This window comes from Phaethon aethereus, assembly GCF_964289735.1.
Source record: "Phaethon aethereus genome assembly, chromosome: 2".
In the NCBI taxonomy this organism is placed as follows: domain Eukaryota; kingdom Metazoa; phylum Chordata; class Aves; order Phaethontiformes; family Phaethontidae; genus Phaethon; species Phaethon aethereus.
This window is the reverse complement of record NC_138582.1, coordinates 165,146,302-165,165,958: the sequence shown is the minus strand read 5'-3', so window position 1 is coordinate 165,165,958 and position 19,657 is coordinate 165,146,302. Positions and strand designations below refer to the sequence as shown.

General features: G+C 46.0%; 1 protein-coding gene across 1 annotated transcript in view; it reads right to left on the bottom strand.

Moving 5' to 3' along the window:
- ACVR2B (activin A receptor type 2B) overlaps positions 1 to 19,657 on the bottom strand; it is a 98,069-nt gene that overhangs the window by 1,718 nt on the left and 76,694 nt on the right. The window contains exons 2-10 of the mRNA XM_082015041.1: positions 17,334 to 17,541; positions 13,538 to 13,647; positions 12,031 to 12,182; positions 10,762 to 10,905; positions 9,515 to 9,658; positions 8,472 to 8,620; positions 4,708 to 4,822; positions 3,002 to 3,140; positions 233 to 363 (exon numbers count right to left, since the gene is read on the bottom strand). Of these exons, the coding sequence (XP_081871167.1) occupies positions 233 to 363; positions 3,002 to 3,140; positions 4,708 to 4,822; positions 8,472 to 8,620; positions 9,515 to 9,658; positions 10,762 to 10,905; positions 12,031 to 12,182; positions 13,538 to 13,647; positions 17,334 to 17,541 (1,292 nt within the window). The remainder of the gene's footprint in view (positions 1 to 232; positions 364 to 3,001; positions 3,141 to 4,707; positions 4,823 to 8,471; positions 8,621 to 9,514; positions 9,659 to 10,761; positions 10,906 to 12,030; positions 12,183 to 13,537; positions 13,648 to 17,333; positions 17,542 to 19,657) is intronic.

Genomic DNA, 19,657 nt, shown 5'->3' with positions numbered 1-19,657 from the left:
ACTTTAATCAGCTGGTTTACTCTCTAAATACAAGGGACAAATGGAAAGGGGAGCAGGAAGGTGTTGAGAAATCCCTCATCGCCTGGTGCTGACTCTCTCTAGCACCGGGGAGATCTGCACGCCAGGGTGGACTGGTTAGCTTCCCTCTGAAGCTAATGAGTGATGCATAACCGCATCCCTTGTTACCGTCACACAGGAAAACATTTTCCATCGTTAACCAGGAGGGACGTACAGGGTGTTTCAGCCAGTGATCCTTGAACACAGGGCGCATCTTTTTGTGAACCACCACTTCTTGCAGGTCCTCAAGGGATGGGTGCTGACCTATTTCTTCTTCGAAAGGCAGCATGTATTCATCCACTGGACCTAAGGCGCACACGGACAACTGGGTTAGTACAGAACCGTCCTCCACAGAGCCACATCCTCCCCATGCATGAGCGAGCTCTGGCTCCAGAGCAACCTCAACCCACTGCAGCAAAGCCTTTAGTTCACCTGTCACTGCAGACAAATGTGATTTACATTCCTCCTGCAAAATGGACTTTGCTGTCCCCCCCCAAGACTTTGCTTGTCTGGCCACGCATTTTTCACCTCATCGAGTTACGAATCTGAACCCTCAGCCGGGCCTCCTGATCCCACCGCTCTCCTTGAGGAGGCTTGCCAGGTAGTCCGTGATATATTTTAATAGAAAAAGCAAATCAGTCCATCCTCCTCACATTTTAGCATAGCAATGCAACACACAGTAACCTAGAGAAAGGTTTCAGCATGAGCATAATTTCATTTTAGGCACTGACTAGGAAGGTCAAGCATAAACAACACTTGTAATTTCTTGCTTTGTGATCTGGCTTCTTCATAGGTCTGAGTCAGCCCTGACACATTGGAGCCAGATGCACTTGTCCGAAGTACCAGCTCCTAAGTGCAAAATGATTTCTGAATGCTTTAGTTATACCAGTTATGGCTGTGAACCACCCTGGGCCACAGGCATGAGACAACTGTTATGAGTATCAGTGCAGCCGCCGGACGGTAACAATAACTTCTGCTTATTGAAACGTCATTTGGCTTTTGGCAATACATAGATGCCCGCTCACAAACGGCAGCCCAGCTTAACTGATGGGCTTTCTCAGGGTGCTCTGCAGCATCACTTACAGTTTCTCGGTAGCAGAGCATGATCTCTTTCAAGAGTGGAGATATTTCAAGAGGGCCTTTCCAGGCTAAAATAAAAGAGCTGACCACTTTCAGCTGGTCATGAACTGTGACACCAACAACATGATGTTTAGGTACTCTAAAAAAAATGAGATCACTAAACCAGCTTTTCAGTAAAAGAGCTGACCACTTTCAGCTGGTCATGAACTGTGACACCAACAACATGATGTTTAGGTACTCTAAAAAAAATGAGATCACTAAACCAGCTTTTCAGTATTGTTGACAAAATGCCAGTCGCTAAACCAAACTGAAACACTTGTTCCAACAGATGGCACAGTAATGCTGACAGCCTTCCCTTCCTCTTTCTCCAAGAGGAATCAAGGCTATGAAGAGCTGCACTGGTGATCTCCAAACCAAATCTGCTGTTTACGCAACATCACTTCTGAGCTAGAAGTGCAGATGAGGTTCCGTGTAACTCCCCATCATCCCAAAGGAAACCTTCCCTCTGACTTAATGGTGCTGTGTATGGCACCTGGAGTATCTTGGCCAACTGCTGCCTGAGAAGAGTTGGAAGGAGATCACAAACATAACAGGCAAAAATCCAAATGGATATTGGGGGGACCTCAACAGATGAGGGTTATTCCTACATGAGTGATATGGGTACCACTGTTCCACCCCACTGTGCCTCCTACCTCCCCGTTCCTCTGTCTTTTTACCTGGTAAGATAGCAAATTTTGGAAGAAAAGACCTTCTCTTACCACACACCTATGCAGACATCCTAATTATAATCAAGCCCCTCAGTCCTACTGTAATACTAATAAACACATCTGAAGTCCAGGTGAGGCACTGTTAATTTATTAACTTGATATTCAGTCCAGACCACCCATCCTTATACTGAGCAACCTGATCTAGTTCAAGATGTCCCTGCTCATTGCAGGGGGGGTTGGACTAGATGACCTTTGGAGGACCCTTCCAGCCCAAACTTAGAATTCTATGATTCTATACAAGAAGAAAGAAGTTGGAGCAAGCAGCCTTGGAGCTACTACAATGAAATGATTGCTTCCCTGACCAGGGCAAGGTCCTGCATATGGCAAGCATGTCACCAAAGGGAAGATGTGCTATTTGGACAGAAGAGATGCCCCATTTTGCAGCATCATTTTAGGATTAAAAAAACTGACAAAGGAGAAACCATGAAAGTTCATTCTTTTGGATCATTCAGGAGAAAGTGAGATCCTCCAAAGTTGTAGATGGAACAATAAACTCAGCCCACTGCTGAGAGAGGGATTGATGAGCAAAGTCAAAGATTAATACCTAATGACTTATGATAGCAGGGAAATGGACTTAATGACCCAAGAAGATCCTTCCAGCCCCGTGTTCCTGCTATTTCACTGAGGTGCTTCACTTCTGGGCTTTCCATTCAGGCTACCACACCGCCTTGCAGAAGTGATGTGTTGAGAGCCAAGCCAGAGCCGAGTGCGGCTTTTCTCCGGAGCTCAAAGCCTGCCTTGGTCACAGGCAGAAATGCAGAGTGCCGCAGAGAGCAACACAGGGCAGGCTCAGGACTAAAGGACACCCAGCACTGATGGAGGAATCACCTACTCCTCCTCCTTCTGAGTTCTCAGCCAATTTGCAATGTAACCAGCGTAGCTAAAAGCACTTTGAGACTTGAACACTACAAAGTTTATTATCTACAGAGAATGACAGCTTATGTTAAAAAACAAGCAAGTGAAAAACAGGTTAGCTGCTTAATAAAAATACGCCATTGATTACTATATTTTTTAAACAAAGCCAGGACCATTCTCTGGACCACTAAACCATGCAGAAACAAAGCCCTCCCCAGGGAAGAGACAATCTTTATTCTTACCATCAACTGCTCTACATCTGGAGACTAGCTCCCACAACACCAGTCCCATTGCATACATGTCTATTCTCAGGAAGGCGTCTCGTTGGAAGTTGATTGCTCCCTCTAACACTTCAGGAGCCATATACCTCCTTGTTCCCACCTACAGAGAAAAAACACAACTCAAGTTACATTCCAGTTGGGCCCGTCAGCCTCTGCTGGTTGGAGATAAGTGACAGCTGATTTCATTAGCCTTAAGGCTACTTCTGCTCAAGTTGCACCTCACTTGAAAAACAAGCAAAAGGGGGCTGTTTTTTCTGACACCGATTCTCATTAATATCACTTGAGTCTAGGTAAGCTACCTGAAAGAAAAAAACAAAGTGCATGGCTACGTGTGTGATATTCATTGAGCTAAACTGGAGACCTAAGTTAAATGTAGCACAGCACGGTGAGTACAGATGAAATCTTGCCTTCTTTGCGTCCCACCGCACCTTGCTGTAGCAGCACACGCTGCATGAGAAAATGCTGTCTTTGGAGACACACAAAACACCCTGAGGTCAAGTCAGACTTGGTTATCATAGTCATTGTAAGTTCAATCCACTTTCACTAAAAAAAATTTTAAATATATTAAAAAAAAAAAAAAAGAGTAAAATTGATATATCCTGAAATGGTAAGAAAAGGTGTTGGTTTGACAGCTCTGGATAAATCAGGTCCTCTGCATCCACAGGAGTAGTAAACCCTGCAAAATCCACCCTGCCCTGGCTTGCTGGGATCTGTCTGGAAAAGATCCCCTCTCGTTTTGTAGGGATTCAGTCCTTATTATAGTGCCTGTCTTTGCTGTGTTTAGCCCAGGCAGAGCCGCACCAAGCTCCTCATGTGGTTGTGGTTATATACGTGGCAGAATTACAGCCCATAACGTAGGAGAGCGGAGAGCAGAGCTAGGAAAAAAACCCACCTTTTTAAAACAGGAATTGAAACGCCTTTAATATTTTCCCTTAGGAAATTCTCATCTGTTCTTGCTGTTATCTGAGGCAGTGGGGACAGGAGGAAGCCAGGACTTGAAAAGGCAAGGAAAATACCAGAAAAACCCCCCAAAAAAGAGCAAAAATGAGGAAAGCTGGTGGGGGCTGTGTCTAACCCAGAAAAGTGTTCACTACTCCTGAGATAAAGGTAAAAAGAGAGCCTGCACTGGAGACAGGCATTCAAAAAACCCCCGAGGCACACGGAGGGGATGCTGGCCTTGCTGTGCGCCGGCACGAGAGCAGAATGAGGGGCCACTTACCACAACGCAAAGGCAGAAAATTAAGAACCCATAAAAATGTAGTAAATTGTTTACGCAGCATGTAGCCAGCTCACAAAAACTGCTGTTGCTAAAGGTCACCTAAGCAGCCAGCCTGGCTGAATTCTTAAAAATAAATGAATAATTTTAGGAGTATTAATATTAAATACCACGACAATAAAGAGTCAGCAAGCCCTGTGTTTCAAGGAAGAAGCCGCCTGCCCCCAAGGCCGGGGGGACTCCACCTGCAGAGCAGTCGGGAGGGACCGAGCACTCTCCCTGCGCACCCAGATCAAAGCAGCTCCTGGAATTTATGTCTGAGCACAAGCTTTTATGGAATATATATATCTCGAGGAGAATTAAATGCATCTATACAAACTATGCCCCCCACTCATAAGGAGCTATGGCAAGCCCAACTTTTTAAAATGTTATTGTTAAAGATAATGATTACCTGTCCATGAGTATCCCCTGGAGGTTTTCCAGGTTCAAACCGTACAGCTAGTCCGAAATCGGCTAGCACTGCCGTCAAGTCATTCTTCAGCAAGACATTTTTACTCTTGAAGTCCCTATGGACAAGCCAAGAAGCAAGTTTGGGAAAGGTTTATTACGGCACCCATCTAAATCACATTGCAACACACCACGTTGTAAGTCTATAGGCTCAGCAGCCCCCAGTAAATCAGCTCATTCCTTCCTTCCCTGGCTGCCTGGCACAGCCACCACCGACAAATTCGGCTGCTCCCGCCACCCGTGTCCCTAAAACACAACCAAGCAGCCCTGCACTGCCCGGCACAGTCAGCCAAACCATGCAGTGAATTAACCTCAAAGTAAAAGCAAGGAGTGATACGAAGGGGATGTTTTAATTACAGCAGGCACTATAAGGCACCATTTCTTGCTCTGAGTAGCAGCTGTGGACCCCCCCCAGGCACTTCTTACATTTCTCACTCCCAAGAACAAGTGCAAGACGGGTTAAAGGGGTGAATTTAGTCTTTATCCTGGTAAGGATATTTGCTCCTACCTACAAAAATAGCTCTTCCTGGAAATTAGCAGATGCTGGAGGGATTCTGTTCACCCTGACTACACACTTCAACGGACTTTTGCCATAGTCATCTATTACACTTATGCTTTAATTGCTGGACTGATCTCACCCTGGAGAATTCGGAGGGTTGGAAAGCAAGCAGGGGAGGGGGTGAGCCCACACTCAGACAAGCTGTCAGGATTGGACCGGGCAGCTGTAAACAGCTGCAGTAGAGATGGTGGGTCTGTGCTCAAAGGTGGCTTTAAGGGGACATTTATGTCAGTCCTGTGCTGCAGCGGGATCGTTTCAGGGCAGCTCAGGTAAATCCGCAGGGGCTGGAAAGCGGGGGGTTGAGGAGGGTCACACCGAGATGCCTAACCAGTCGAGCCCTGTTCCCCGGGCTTCCTGCATTTTCATCTGAAAAGGAATGTTTGGCAATCTAATTAAATTACAGACCTTAGACAGCAGATGGCAATTGTCCTGTATGCTCAGCATTATAATTTCCCTATCATCAATTCACTTGGTGACCCTGCTGATTGCAGGACATTGCAGGCCTGCACAAAATAATTAATGAGGGCAGATACAATTGTTCCGCACTAGAGAGACCTGTCAAAATTCTTTGGGAAGAGAAAAACTGCTGGACCATAGAGAAGGGCAGCTCGCTGCAGCCTCAGATGCCAGAGCACCAGCTCAAAGCACCATGAGCAAAAATTATCCCGTACCACCCAGGCCCTGATTCTGAGGCTAAAAAATCAGAAGAAAGGATTTTTCCTTTCTAAGCTAAACACAACACGATGGGCATTTCTGGCTCGATGATCAAGTCGGGGGATGTGGGTGTGAAGTTGGAGAGCATTATACAGCCTGGGAACCCCAGCAGAACCCAGCCTCCATCATCTCAAGGGGACACACAGGGTTTCTAGGGACACAGCACATTTTTGCAGAGCCTGCAAAACATTTGTACCCCTCCGTTACAAATGGAAGGGTCGTCTTAGAGACTGACTGCTTCCATGCTATAGCAGTTTCCCCACAGGCTTAGAAAACAGCTATGATCTAATGACATAGATAAACTCCTTTGCCGGGTCAGCATTAGGGGATTATGCCCTCCAGGATGGCACAGATTGTGCACGAGATTTTTGCAAAACAGTGGCTCAGCAAGGACCACAGAGAAATTATTAGGCAGTCTGCCTGAACGATATGTTTCCAAAGTGAAGTGAGAAGTAAACCAGGATTATTGTACAGGCGTTTGCTGCTTGTTGTTCACCCGCACTGCCCTTTGGGCATGCAACAGTTAACTACTACATCTTGATAGGTGATGCAGGGATTTCCCTTTGCACTTCCTTTTTTTCCTCTATTTCCATACATTTCCCCATTTTTCCACGCCTTCTTTCCTTCCACAAACCACCCTGAACTGGCAAGTGTGAGCTGCAATGCAAGCATCTCTAGGACAGGGAGAAAGGCCTGATCCAAAGCATGCCAGGTAGAATTCCCACTAACACCGAATGCATTAGACCATCCTAAAATGGTCACTGATAAAGGAAAGTGGCCTGAAAAGAAGAAACTACCTTTTTCCGTGTAACGCTTCAAAGTAGGGAATAAGTGAGTGAGCAGACTATGAACGACAGGCGCGTTAACTCGATTCAGACACTGGAGATTTTATTTTCAGCTTCCACGTGGGGGCACTTTCGCACCGACAAGCGATCCCATAACCTTAACCCTCCTTGTCGTGTGGGGGCCAGTACGGAGTCAGCCAAACCCCTGCCCAGCAGCGACGTCCCACCTGGCAGCTCCAGCATCTTCACAGGCATTGTGTGAAGCCATTCAAAAATAACCCCCAGCCCCCGATTTAAAAAGTATTCGGTGTTTTCTTTTAAAATAAAACATGAAACTAAAAGGAGTGGGGTAATCCAAAGGAAATCCCCTGTCTCCTGAAATCCCTTTTCCGTAGGTATGTGCTAAGTTCACACAAATGGTTCATTCTCCATCTTTTATCATTTGCTAAATGGATGGGGACACTAATGAGCACGATCTGTTGCTTTAAAGCCTTTCTATAGCCTTTCTCTGTTCCCCACCCTCAGGAATTTTCATGTATAAACCACTGCCTTTATTCCACAGGGACAAATGTCAGGGACACAGGGGTCAGCTCCAGGAGCAGCACAAAGGCAGCTGCAGGCTCTTTCAACAGCCCCCAGCTCTCAGAAACCTTCAGGTTCGGGGAGGGGGGTGTTTGGGGGCAGGGACACCCTTGCAAAAACAGGGATTATCTTGCCGTAGATGAAGACAGCCCCGCTAGATCTGGTACAAATTGCTGCAGCTGGATGTGGGGTTTAAGTCCCTCCTAGATGAAATGTGGTGTGTGGTGGGGGAGTATGGCCACGGATTATGGTGTATAGCTCACGTAAACCCCTTCTGGAAAACTCCCCCCTCCTGCCGTGCCACTAGCCAACCGCTCCGTAGCGATGCGTTAGTCCAGGGCAAGAAATGTGGGACTGTGGAGAAGGGCTAAAACAAATATTGTTGCAGTGAGGATGGTTTAACACACTTCTTTCTGGATTCCTGCTGTCCCCACGGTGCTGCCACCCAGGTGGGTTGAAGCGTGTGCCAAGAGGTCTCAGAGGCACCCTGGTGTCTCCTCTGGAGTCTCTCGTAAGCATCCTGGCATGATATGGGCACTACAAAACCACTGTGGAAAATAAATAGCAGCCATTTTCTGCATTTCTACTGTTTCTCAGTTTCTTACCTAATGATCAAAAGCTCTGTGGGAAGACACGCAGTGGAGTTATCAGTCTAAAACACTTGGGAAAAATAGGGTCCAAATCTTGGTACGGCCATAGAAATAGACGGATTATAATATGATTTAACAAGCACAGTCCTTTCAAAGAGCAGTATTACAGCAACCAGATTTCCCTTCCTACTGCATGTCAGGAGAAGAGTTGATGGAAGAGGGAAGCACCTACCCTTCAGACATTTGCCATAAATCACCACCAACCATATTGACTGTTTCACAGACAAGGTGCTTACTTGCCCTTCGCCATTTCATATGTGGGTGAAAAAAATTCTTGTATTAGCATAGGATTTGTTGGATTAAAAGGCATTTTACTTCCTAAAAGTACAATGTCCTCCTCCATTCAACAGCATAATTTCAAAGAAGTTGTGAACATTTGAACACAGCACTTGAATGGCATCAACGAAAGAGGCCGTACCTGTGTGCTATAGCAGGTTTGTGTCCTTCACCTTTGCACCAAGGGACGTCTTCATGAAGGTAGGACAAGCCACGCGCCATTGTTTCTGCGACATGGCAGAGCTCATTCCAGCTGATAATATTGCCCTTCAGGTAATCCGTCAGAGAGCCCTGCGAAACAGGACATCATATGTTCTTAATCGCAGATCCTGCTATGTGACAGATGTGCCAACTCATCAGTTTAGGAAATGGTTTTAATGAGTGCTTGAGAAATTTGAACTTTGATTTAACAAGGGGAAAAAAATCACTAGCGAAAGCAAAAAAGAAGAAATAAAACCCAGAAATGTTCACAAGTCCTCAGCCCTTGAAAGCACAGAAAGTATCTGGATGTCCAAAAGGAGCCTACTAATCTGCCAGGGAAGGGGAGGGAGGTAAGGAAGAGATCAAAATAACCGCAAAACAGAGCAATTCATCTAACTGAAGAAAGAGGAAAGCCTTCCTATGCATGAAGATGATGCATCGTATCAGCCGGTTGTGGCAATGATTGACTCAGTAGACCTTGGATTATACAGAGGGATAACGCTGCTGGCTCAACTCTGGATTTGTGTGTGTTTGTTTTATTTTAAGTGTTAGTCATGTTTGATAACTAAAGCAATCCATGAAACAGGAGATGTGCCCCAAGCTTCAAAAGCAAACATGGAGTCCATCTGCAAGGGGTGAATTGGGACTGCGATGGTCTGTGACCCCCAGCTCCCACATGCTCATCTACGCATGTTAAGAGATGGTGACCACCACATACGCGAGTTGTGGCCTCTTGTGCCTCTCTCTCCCCCCAGGTCCCACTTTTATTAATCCTGTGTTTGTGTAGGAAAGCCTTGAAAGCTAAAGGAAGAGCCTTTCAGGGGAGCAGGAGCAGTTTTCCACTACCACTGAGCCATGGCTCATGAGGGACAGGCTGGATAGATAACCGGGGAGGTTCTGGGGGAACATTAGACACCAAATCCTGCTGCTTCACAACGAGTTGCCTCTCTGCCTTCCCAAAATGTACATGCAATGATACATTACCTTGTCGTGGAAAGCTGTGATCAGCCAGAGCTCTGTCTCTAGGTTTGTCCCTCTTTTCTCTGCTGCGATAAATTGCAAAAGGTTTTCATGCTTCATGCCAGGAGTATTGAAAATCTCCCTCTCGCTCTGCCAAGATTGCTTATCCTAAAGCAGGGAGAAATGCACCATCAAAGATCACGCTTCCCTTTAAAGCAAACAGCTCCTTCAGCTCAGTCAGAGCTGCTCACGTTCCTCTTAATATCAACCTCCAGCGTTTGGATGTGATGTATCCCTTCAAAATTAGTCTGTTTTCCAAAAGGGTAGATGCTGCAGAAAGACTGGAAGTTGCTGTCCTCAGTCTCCCTTCTCCAAAATTATCCTCAGCTATTCCTAAAGCACGTGTGTGGGGTGGGGGGAGGAATCCAAACCCAACCTCACTGACAAATACGATTTGTCAAGATTTCCTAAGATGCCTGCAAGAATAAAGCCTGTGCATACAGCACCCAGATCTGCATTGTAGCTGTAGTTGTTACAATTGCAAAATCTAATCTAGGCTCTATTGAATATTTACTAGTAGGTCACAGCTGGCTTGGAGAGAAGGTGTGCAAATCTCCTTTAGCAACGCTATGACAACAAATATGGGGCAAAAAAATCACAAAGAAAGAGATAGCGGAGGAGCACAAAGATGTTTCAGTCATTCTTCTTTCATTTGACTTTTGATTGCTTTTCTCTTTCCGTCTGCAACTCCTAGAGAGTCAAGTCAGGAGTGTTCAAAGGTTTCCTAGAGCAGAAGACGTGAGCTGACAGAAACGCTGCGGTGCAATTAGCTTTCACGGTGCTGGGGCTGTGCCGCTGTAAGCTGTAAACCGCTTGCTGGGTTCAGGTCTGGATTTATAATCTACCCAGGCAGGACACACACAAAGCCAGGGCTTTGGTCCTTTGTGGGCGCTTTGGGCCTTGCAGCTGCACGCTGCCTCGCTGGACTTTAACAACACGGACATCTCGCGGTGAAGTTAAAATACCCCGGAGATTTCAAAATGTGCTTGGTTTTGCCCTTCTTGCAACAACTACTAGTACGGGCAGCATTTGGTAATGAGAAGCACAGAGAGAAGTGTAGGAAGGGAGGGTCCTTGAACTCCTTCTCCCCAGCAGAAGAGTCCAAATGCATCTTTGCTAAGGTCTTAAAAACACCTCCAAAGGCACTTAGAGCATCTCAGAACCAGTAAGGAAGCCCGATGAGTGAGAACCTAATGCAATACCCTTCTCACCTGAATAGGGAAGATTTTCACTGCTACGTAGTCGTTCATCAGCTGAGCCTTCCACACGCAGCCAAACCGCCCCCTCGCCTTGATCTCCAAGAGCTGCAGAGGCTTTAGGCCAACCAGGGGAGAAGGGGGTGGTGGGCCGGGGTCCTGCACGAGAGAAAAATGTTGTCACAAGCTGAAGCTGTACTGTAAAACAAAGGGAGGGGAGCGATGGAGAGACTGCCTGTAGGGAAAGAGGTGTAAAGAAGTGACATTTTATTTAATGCAAATTATTTAGATGTACTGTTTGCAGCAAGAGCAGCCCAAAATTCCCTGTCTTGCTTTGCAAGGCATTCGTATAGAACATATATAACAATCTATGCCTCCATGTGTCACTTTCTGTGTCGAACTACTGCCTGGCATCCTCTGGCAAAACCTGCTTTCTCCTACGTTTTCAAAGCAAGAGCTATTTTGGGCTGTAAGACACCGATGACCTCAAGGCTACCTCCTGCCAAAAGTAGGAACATTTTGATCTTTGTGACCCAACAGCAAACTACACCTAAAACCTCCCACTGCTTTGCACTTCGTTAGGCGTGTTTCACATAACCCAGCGATGGGGCAGTAAACAGGTCTGTCAGCACCACAAAGATCGTATCTGTTTAAACTCTGCGTTTGTCCAGGAGAACAAGGCAATCCTGCAGAACGCGTGGGGTTGGAGCTCTGTCCTATCTGCTTTCAGATGGGAAAGGTTTGCAGTATGGGCTGTAACTGGCAGAGGAGGGAGGGAGAGGCTGCTCGCCCCTTCGGAAGAAACCTGAAGGCACAGCAGACCCAGCAAGGACCAGTTCCCAATGGCTTTGGGCCGTGAGGATGACCTTCTGCACACCTTCTCTGATGGCTTGTAAAAACAGAGCTTCGACAGGGAACCTATCTCCCCTCACTCCATAAAGCTAGTAGGAACTTTATCATCTCTCTGATCTCTGCTCCTCTGCAAAGCTGGCTGAAATCAGGCAAGGGGCTTGAGTGTTTGTGGGGAAGGACAGCCACCAAGCTGGGCTGTGTAACTCCATCCCTTAGGAATCTTGCACATCCCTGTCTAAACCCATCAGCCTCTCAGGGGATGCTAATACTGCGACAGAGGACAACTGCATCGCCAACTTCAAACAGACAGAGAAACAAGTTGGGCCGCCTGAAAAGAGTGAAGCAAAAGTGGACATGAACATATACTGAGCAGCCTTTTGTAAGGTTCAAATACAGGGGAATGACTTGGGAAAGCTGTGGTTTCTCCCTCACCTCATTGATGTCGACGTGCCCATAGGGAGGCTTGCGGTGACGATACATCCAGAAGGCCAGGAGGATGGCCATGGAGAGGACAGCGATGGGGAGCAGCGAGTACACCAAGATGTTGAGCAGGGAGGGTGTTGGTGGTGGCGGCTCATATATGACTGCGTAAAAAGAGCAGGGTAAACGAGGGAAAGGACCCTGCAGGCATGCAACAGCACTGTCAGCTACCCGTCCAGATGCAACCAAGCCCCGTTCTCCCTTCTACTCCAAAATTGACAGTGCTTAGTAGCATGCCCCATCACATCCAACAGTATTCACAAGGCTCCATGGTTTACTCTTTTCCATACGGCTATTACCGTGGTCCAAACCACACTTTGCAAGCCGAGCCTGTATCCGACCTTTATTCAAGATGGGCATTTCTTGCTGGGATATGTAAAAGCAGAAAATTTCCTCCTCTTAACCATTCCAAATGTATTAAGCGAACACGAAATCCCTTGCAGCGTTGCTTTGCCTTATACAGTGATTGACAAGATGTCAGTTTTTAGTAAAATGCTGCCGGAGCCACAATCAAATGCACTATTCCCACAGTAGTGCTTGTTCCAAATTACATCAGTGCAGTTGAGACACAAACAATGGGAATACTAAATGGAGCCACGTTGCTGTGTTGGAGACAGGGAAGGAAAAAATAGCAAGACTTGCCAAATTAAACAAAAAACTGCGAGAGAAAGAATATTTGCTACTAGGTTGCTACGGGTACATTAATAACAGGAGATAATAAAACCCACGTAAACAATTAAAAAGCAAACAGGAAAGCCCAGGAAAATCTGATAATGGTCCGCTGGAACATGTCAGTAAATGCAGGTAGTTGACAGCAAAAGAAACTATCCTAAGGAAAAGATCCACCTGTTTTAATAATTTTTATTGAATGGTACTTTAGTAAGCCTTACAGCTAAAAGAATCTTCCTTTTCCTATTAGCCTCTGAAGAAGAACCTGCTATTACTTTTCTTCCTTGAAGTGTACCTACAAACTCTGAAAGCTGACACAGACACCCATTCCCTTTCAATCCCCAGACCAACAAATTAACAATCAAATGCAAAAATCCCAGATGCACAAGGTATCTGGAGACCTGTGACCTATGAAAATTAATGAAGAAGGTGTCAAATACCTTTTAAGAGTTTGAGTCTTGATACATGCTGTATAAATCACTCTGCCCTCTTCCCTTTGTGCGGGATTTTGTTTTGTAATATCCCACCATGAACCTCCACCATAAAGAAAACCTAATCCTTACTGATGGTATCCGAGGTGTTGGTGCAACACACTTTACCCACAGAGTGAAACAACCTTAAAAAACTGCTCTTAAAGAACCACAGCAGAAGAATTTCTGGACTCTGTAACGAAAATGGTACTTTGTGTCCTGTCAGATGTATTTTTTTGCTCAACACCCAACAACCCAAAGTCATCACAAACTGGGTCTAGAGAAAGAGACCCCAACTCCTCATCCACGCAGTCACTCACCTTCTGGGCCTGTGACTTCAGGCAAATGGGTAAATTTCTCATTGCAATAGTTGCCCTCGCAGCAGCAGAAAAACACTTGAGGGTTTTCTTCTGTGGCTACGCACTCCTGCCTGCGTCGGGGTGGGACAGACACGGCAACAAAGGGAAGAGAAAAAACAACGTCAGCCAACTCCTGCCTCTTGTCTTTGGGAGCTGACCTGCCCCGACCTGTCTCCTCCACGCGCCTTCTCCTGCTGCTGCGCTGCACAGATCGGCAGTCTCCACTCACAGAAAACAACTTGGCGCTCAAATACCCCAGTGATTAGCAAAGACCCTTGAAAAGACCGTAAAGGAAACAAATGCTTCCATATGTACTGACGGCATTAGATGGCGAGTAATAAATAACAGCCGCCGTCACTAGCTGAGAAGCAGAAAACACGATGGAGAGATGCCTCCTTCCCTGAACAGCGCCCTTCCCGCAGCCCATACGTATGCTGTCAGGGGAGAGGAGTATTTGGTCATGCAATTAAAGACTGTGCCATAAAGCACGTATGATGAGGCCTGAGCTACGAGTGCTCTCACAGCCTCAAGCACCGCTATACGCACTAAAAGGGTACCAGACACCAGCAGCAACAGGACTCCCACTGCAGGCAGGAGGGAGGCTGCACATTTAAGGTTTTTTTTTTAAGTTTAATTTTCAAACACCACCTCCTTCTCCTTTAAAAAACTTACTCCTGCACAAAAACCTTTAGGAAAATCAGGCTGCAGCTCTCACATTTTGTATTTGTTATCCAGGTAGCATTACAGCCTTCTCAGCACTGAGGTTTCCTTCCACACTGTGCAAGGCGTTAGGGGACTTCCACGGATTAGACCAACTCCTCTTCCACACATCCTCCCTCTCCCACAGATCAATGCCAAAAGAGACGTGCAGTGTTTTTTGCACTGCTCTAGCCGTCATTTCTTTCTCTTTCTTAAATGCCTGCTTCCCTTCCCTGCCACCTTTTGCTACGCTACCCTCTGCTTTTAGTTATTAAGGTTGCAGAACTGCTCTCCGCAGACAACTGTATCAGACTGTTTCCTGAAGCCCAGCTAAATTATATGCATAACTTCCTTCCTTCGACCACTCGGAGGAAGTAGCAGAACAATCATATGTGTTTGACTTTATTACTCATTTATGAACCCATGCCAAGCCTCCCTTTCTGTGGTATCACTGACATACTGCCATGAGGAGAACAGAAAGGGCTCTCTTACATCATAACGCAGCGTAGGTTTTGCTGCTTTATTCCTTTTGGAGAAAAAAAAAAAAGCAGCTTTAGCCGAAATGTCTCATGCAAGGTCTCAGCTGGGAAGCACTTGGTTTGTTTTTCAGGCTTTTATTTTTTTAAACTTCAAAGAAAAAAAGCAGCTATTTGACTTATTCAAATGAACAAAGATGTTTCAACTAGTTAAGCAATGTTTCCAGATGCTTTTTCATGAAATCAGATAACAAGTCGTTTGGATTTAACAGCATCAGTATTGGAGTCTTCAATAGAAAACACATCCTTTGCTAAATCTGTTGGTTAAGAAATCAAGCTAATGAGTGAAAACAGCCCGCTGCACATCTGCAATTCATTACCCCTGTCTTTGAGTTGGTGTGCGCTCAGGGCAGCCATCCAGGTACATCTGACATGTTATACTTAGAAAATATTACAAATGAGACAGTGGGAGAGAATGACACATTTTTCTATGGCAGCAAGGGCACATTTCGTAGAGGTTCACGTGCTCTTCAAGGGAACGTGAACACGACCCCTCTGGTGGGGCTGGGTCAATAAACGAGAAGTGCACAGAGTAAGGAGCCGTCACCCTCAACACCCCAACACTTGCGCTTCTGAATTTTTCACCTTCCAGTGACAAGGAGACAGCGCTTGGCATGGACCAGCACGTGCTGCCTGTGCTCCAAGAGGAGCTGCAGCCTGGTGGAGCAGGACCGTGCCCTGCGTCCAGGGGACATGTAAGGACACAGATACAGGTGCATCTCCCAAGACTGCACCCAGGAGCTCAGCACCCAAAGGTGCTGAAGACAGAGACAGAAAGGGCATCAGTACAGCACTGTCGATCAAAAAATCATCTTTTTAGCCATTTTTGCCATCTTGGGATGCAACACTACCTGCATGAAAGACTGATGAGGGCACTCAAGGAAGGAAAGGAAGGGAGAAAAGAGGAGAGGAGAGAAGAGGAGAAGAGAAAAAGAAAAAGACTCCATTTAAACAGCCTTTATTTAATTAAAGCTAACCTTTATTTCAAATGTTGCTTTCAACACTTGTACTGTTTGTTAATTCTCAGAACATCTTTTAGCTTTGCCCTGGAACTGCGGCTTTGAAGAATCAGGCTGCAGGATAATGAATGCTCAACCCTGGGACTGCAAAAAGACTTGTGAGGAGCCCTGGAAACTTTTTACTGTTGTAACAGAGCAACACATTATGACAAAGTTTAAGAACCACTACATCCCCGCACAGAGACACTCAGTGACAATACAAGTGTCACTGTATACAAGAGCAGGCACTGAAAGGAGAAATTTGTTTACAGTAAACACTTCTGCTTGGAAGTAGGAAACTAGAGTGACCTTCTATTCTCAGAAGGATCAGCATTAAGATGACTAATGGGCCAAGGGGGATTGATTTATTGGGAAAGAATAAAAATTTAACTATATATAAAGCTTGGCTACGCAACTGACAAGGGAATAGGTGTGGTGGGAAAGTAACCCCGGTGCTCATAACAGAAGGAAGATGAGGAACGACTCACAGTTGAGATAAGCTAAAATAACGGGCATAAAAGCAGGGGAACTGTACAGCACCAAAGGGAGAAAACTCTCCAGCCATGGGACAAATCTAGTCCCAGCTTAAGCCCTGCAGCTTAGGACCCGATGTCCTAAAACTTTTGGAATGAGAAGCTACAAAGATGCACAGCTGGGAATTGCACAAAGGTGAGATCAGCCTACATTGGTGTTATAATCACAGGAAATCCTTGAATTTCATGTTCTGTTAATCCTTATTGAAAAGGTTGGATTTGGGTTGGTTGGTTGGTCATTGGGGTTTTTTTAAGAGAAACACTGAGTCTAGAGCTACTGAACATTGTTCTTTTAAACTGTGAAACTTCAGAGGGATATTTTCTTTAGCTGTAATTCTTTTCCCTTCTGTAGAACTGCATCAAGGGAAATGAGAAAAGGGTAGTTTATTTTCCCAGCTATTGAACGAGGCTGGAGCCTTCATACTACATAACCTCACTCCCTTTCAGCTCGCTACAGGCAGTGACACACAAACACACGTATTGCTTTTGCTGTCCCACTCTTTCTCCTGGCCCATCTCTTAACTCAGCCAAAGAACAGTGAAACTTTTTGCAATATCACAAACGCCAGAATATCTCAACATCTAAACACCCCCAGATATCTGTGCTTTTCTAGAAAGCTCCAAATGGTTCCAAGTTTTCCTTTGTATCACCAAATGCTCTTGGAAGAACATAGTGCTCTTTATTTGATGGTACAGGACACGTTTTTCAACGCATGCCAGAATTATCAAAGCTTTGCTAAGGAAACAAAAAACAAAAACCAAAAAACCCACAACAAAAAAAAAATCTAAAAGTGCCTTTTGCAGCTTCTGTTTAGAAAGTCAAGGCAGGTAAGTGACAATTCTAAGAGCTGCATTAGCAACAGAAGTAATTACAGGGGATGAATGGGCCAGCTGACTTGGACATGCTTTCTTTTCCTCGATGCAAAAATCGTGAGCCTTTGCACTTAGAGGAACAATTAACCCATATTCAAAAAAACCAGTTAGGCTATTACCTGTCGTAACAGTTGAAGTCATCTAACCAGCAGCCTTTCTTCACCAGTTCGATGGAGCCTGAGTTGTTTCTCCAGGAGGCATAGCAGTGGAGCCGCTTGTCCTTCTCCCCCTCGCAGCGCTCCACGCCACTCTGGTTGGTCTTCTCCAACTCCCAGTTGGCGTTGTAGTAAATGCATTCCCTTGTCTCAGCCTCCCCATGGCCTGGTCCTGAAGCAAAATTCAAACCCCAAGTACGTTCAGGCAAAATCAGAAACACGTCCCAGGAGACACATCCCCACGTGGCTTTGCTTTAGGTGATGCATACATTTGCAACCCTGGGAGGCAACCAGCTTCAGCACGGTGAGGAGGGTTATTCTCTTTTGCTGGTGTGGGAACAGAGAAGTCAGGTTTGCCTAGGGTCACAACAGGAGCCCATGGAAGTCAAGAGCCCAGCTGAGAGCCCCCCAGTCTCCTCTGACCAGTGCTTCAGCCACAGGACACTAACAGGACGATGTGCAAGGCAGACCATAAACAGTATTTTCTAACCACAGAAACCCTGCTTAGGAAAGGCGACATCCTGGGGTGCTACTTGCCGTTTGTTAGATGTCTCACAATGGAGTGTGTGACCCTCCCCACCACTACTTTGGGAAACACCACCTAAAAATAAATGGTTTCCTTATATGGGTAGGATGGAACCGAGAACAGGTAATATTCATCCTGCAGAGGAGGGACAGACCAGTGCCTACTCCTCACTTAGACCCCAGTTCAGGCTTATTTGGATAAGTCTGGATTAGCTGCGGCTGCCACGGTTCACATCACCTCTCCACCCAAGCAAGACCTTCAGCAAAAAGCAACTCCATTCCCTGAACAACTCTGGCCACTCCAAACAGACATTTGGCCACCGCAAACCAAGGAGTCTCCATAGCCTGTGGGTCTTTGCCCCATTAGAACCTTGTAGCAAAGGACCGAGGAGTTTCTAAGGCCCCACGTGAAACAATTCCCACATGGCCACCATGGCACAGAACCGAAACATGATTTACAGACACATCCATTAAAAAGAAGAGTCAAATAAGGGAACATTGATATCTGCAGGTGACCTGTTTTTTTCCTAAGCCTTAGAAATCCTCTCTTCATTTGGAAATATTCTGCTTTGTGACATTTTGAGGATTAGTTTAAAATGCGAAGAATGAAACAAACACACGACATGTAAGCAGACACCCAGAAAATATACCATGAAGCTCGTGATTTTGTAAATCCTGAGATGCCCTGCAGCCATCTCTCTTTGGGATTACCCAACCTAAAGCAAGGTCACACCTGGCCGTTATTTTGATGGATTACAATCATGGAAAATGTAGGTATCTCAATAAAATGTGTTGACAACTGGGTAGAAAACATGAATGTGTCCCGCAGGATAGTGAAATGGAAGTGCTGCGTTCCCAGAATAGCCAGATCTTTGCAAAAAGCAGAAGTTTCTGTCTGGAAAATTTTGCAGTGCTTTCAAGTCTCCATCTTCTCCAAAGGCCGTGCAACCTTTAATCACAGAATCACTAAGGTTGGAAAGGACCTTCAAGATCATCAAGTCCAACCATTAATCCAGCGCCACCATGTCCCCTAAACCATGTCCTGAAGCACCACATCCACACGTTTTTTGAACACTTCCAGAGATGGCGACTCCACCACCTCCCTGGGCAGCCTGTTCCAATGCCTGACCACCCTCTCAGTGAAGAAATTTTTCCTAATATCTAATCTGAACCTCCCCTGGCACAACTTGAGGCCATTTCCTCTTGTCCTATCACTGGTTACTTGGGAGAAGAGACCAACACCCTCGTCGCCACAACCCCCTTTCAGGTAGTTGTAGAGAGCAATAAGGTCTCCTCTCAGCCTCCTCTTCTCCAGACTAAACAGCCCCAGTTCCCTCAGCCGTTCCTCATAAGACTTGTGCTCCAGACCCCTCACCATCTTCGTTGCCCTTCTCTGGACACGCTCCAGCACCTCAACATCCTTCTTGTAGTGAGGGGCCCAAACCTGAACACAGGATTCGAGGTGCGGCCTCAGCAGTGCCGAGTACAGGGGCACGATCACTTCCCAAGGCCTGCTGGCCACACTATTCCTGATACAGGCCAGGACATGTTGAGATTAAGGCAGATGGGGCCATAGCTGGACAATTTAAATGCAACCCAGCCTGTGATTCCCACTCAACACGGCAAACCAGCCACTTCTGAATGGTCTCTACAAGATGATGCAATTCAGTCTTCCTAAGACACTGAGCAGCAAGTGGCTTACAGCCAGCAGAGAAAACACCCAGTCTGGGCACAGGCACCAGCTCCAGGCCAAGGATACTTTC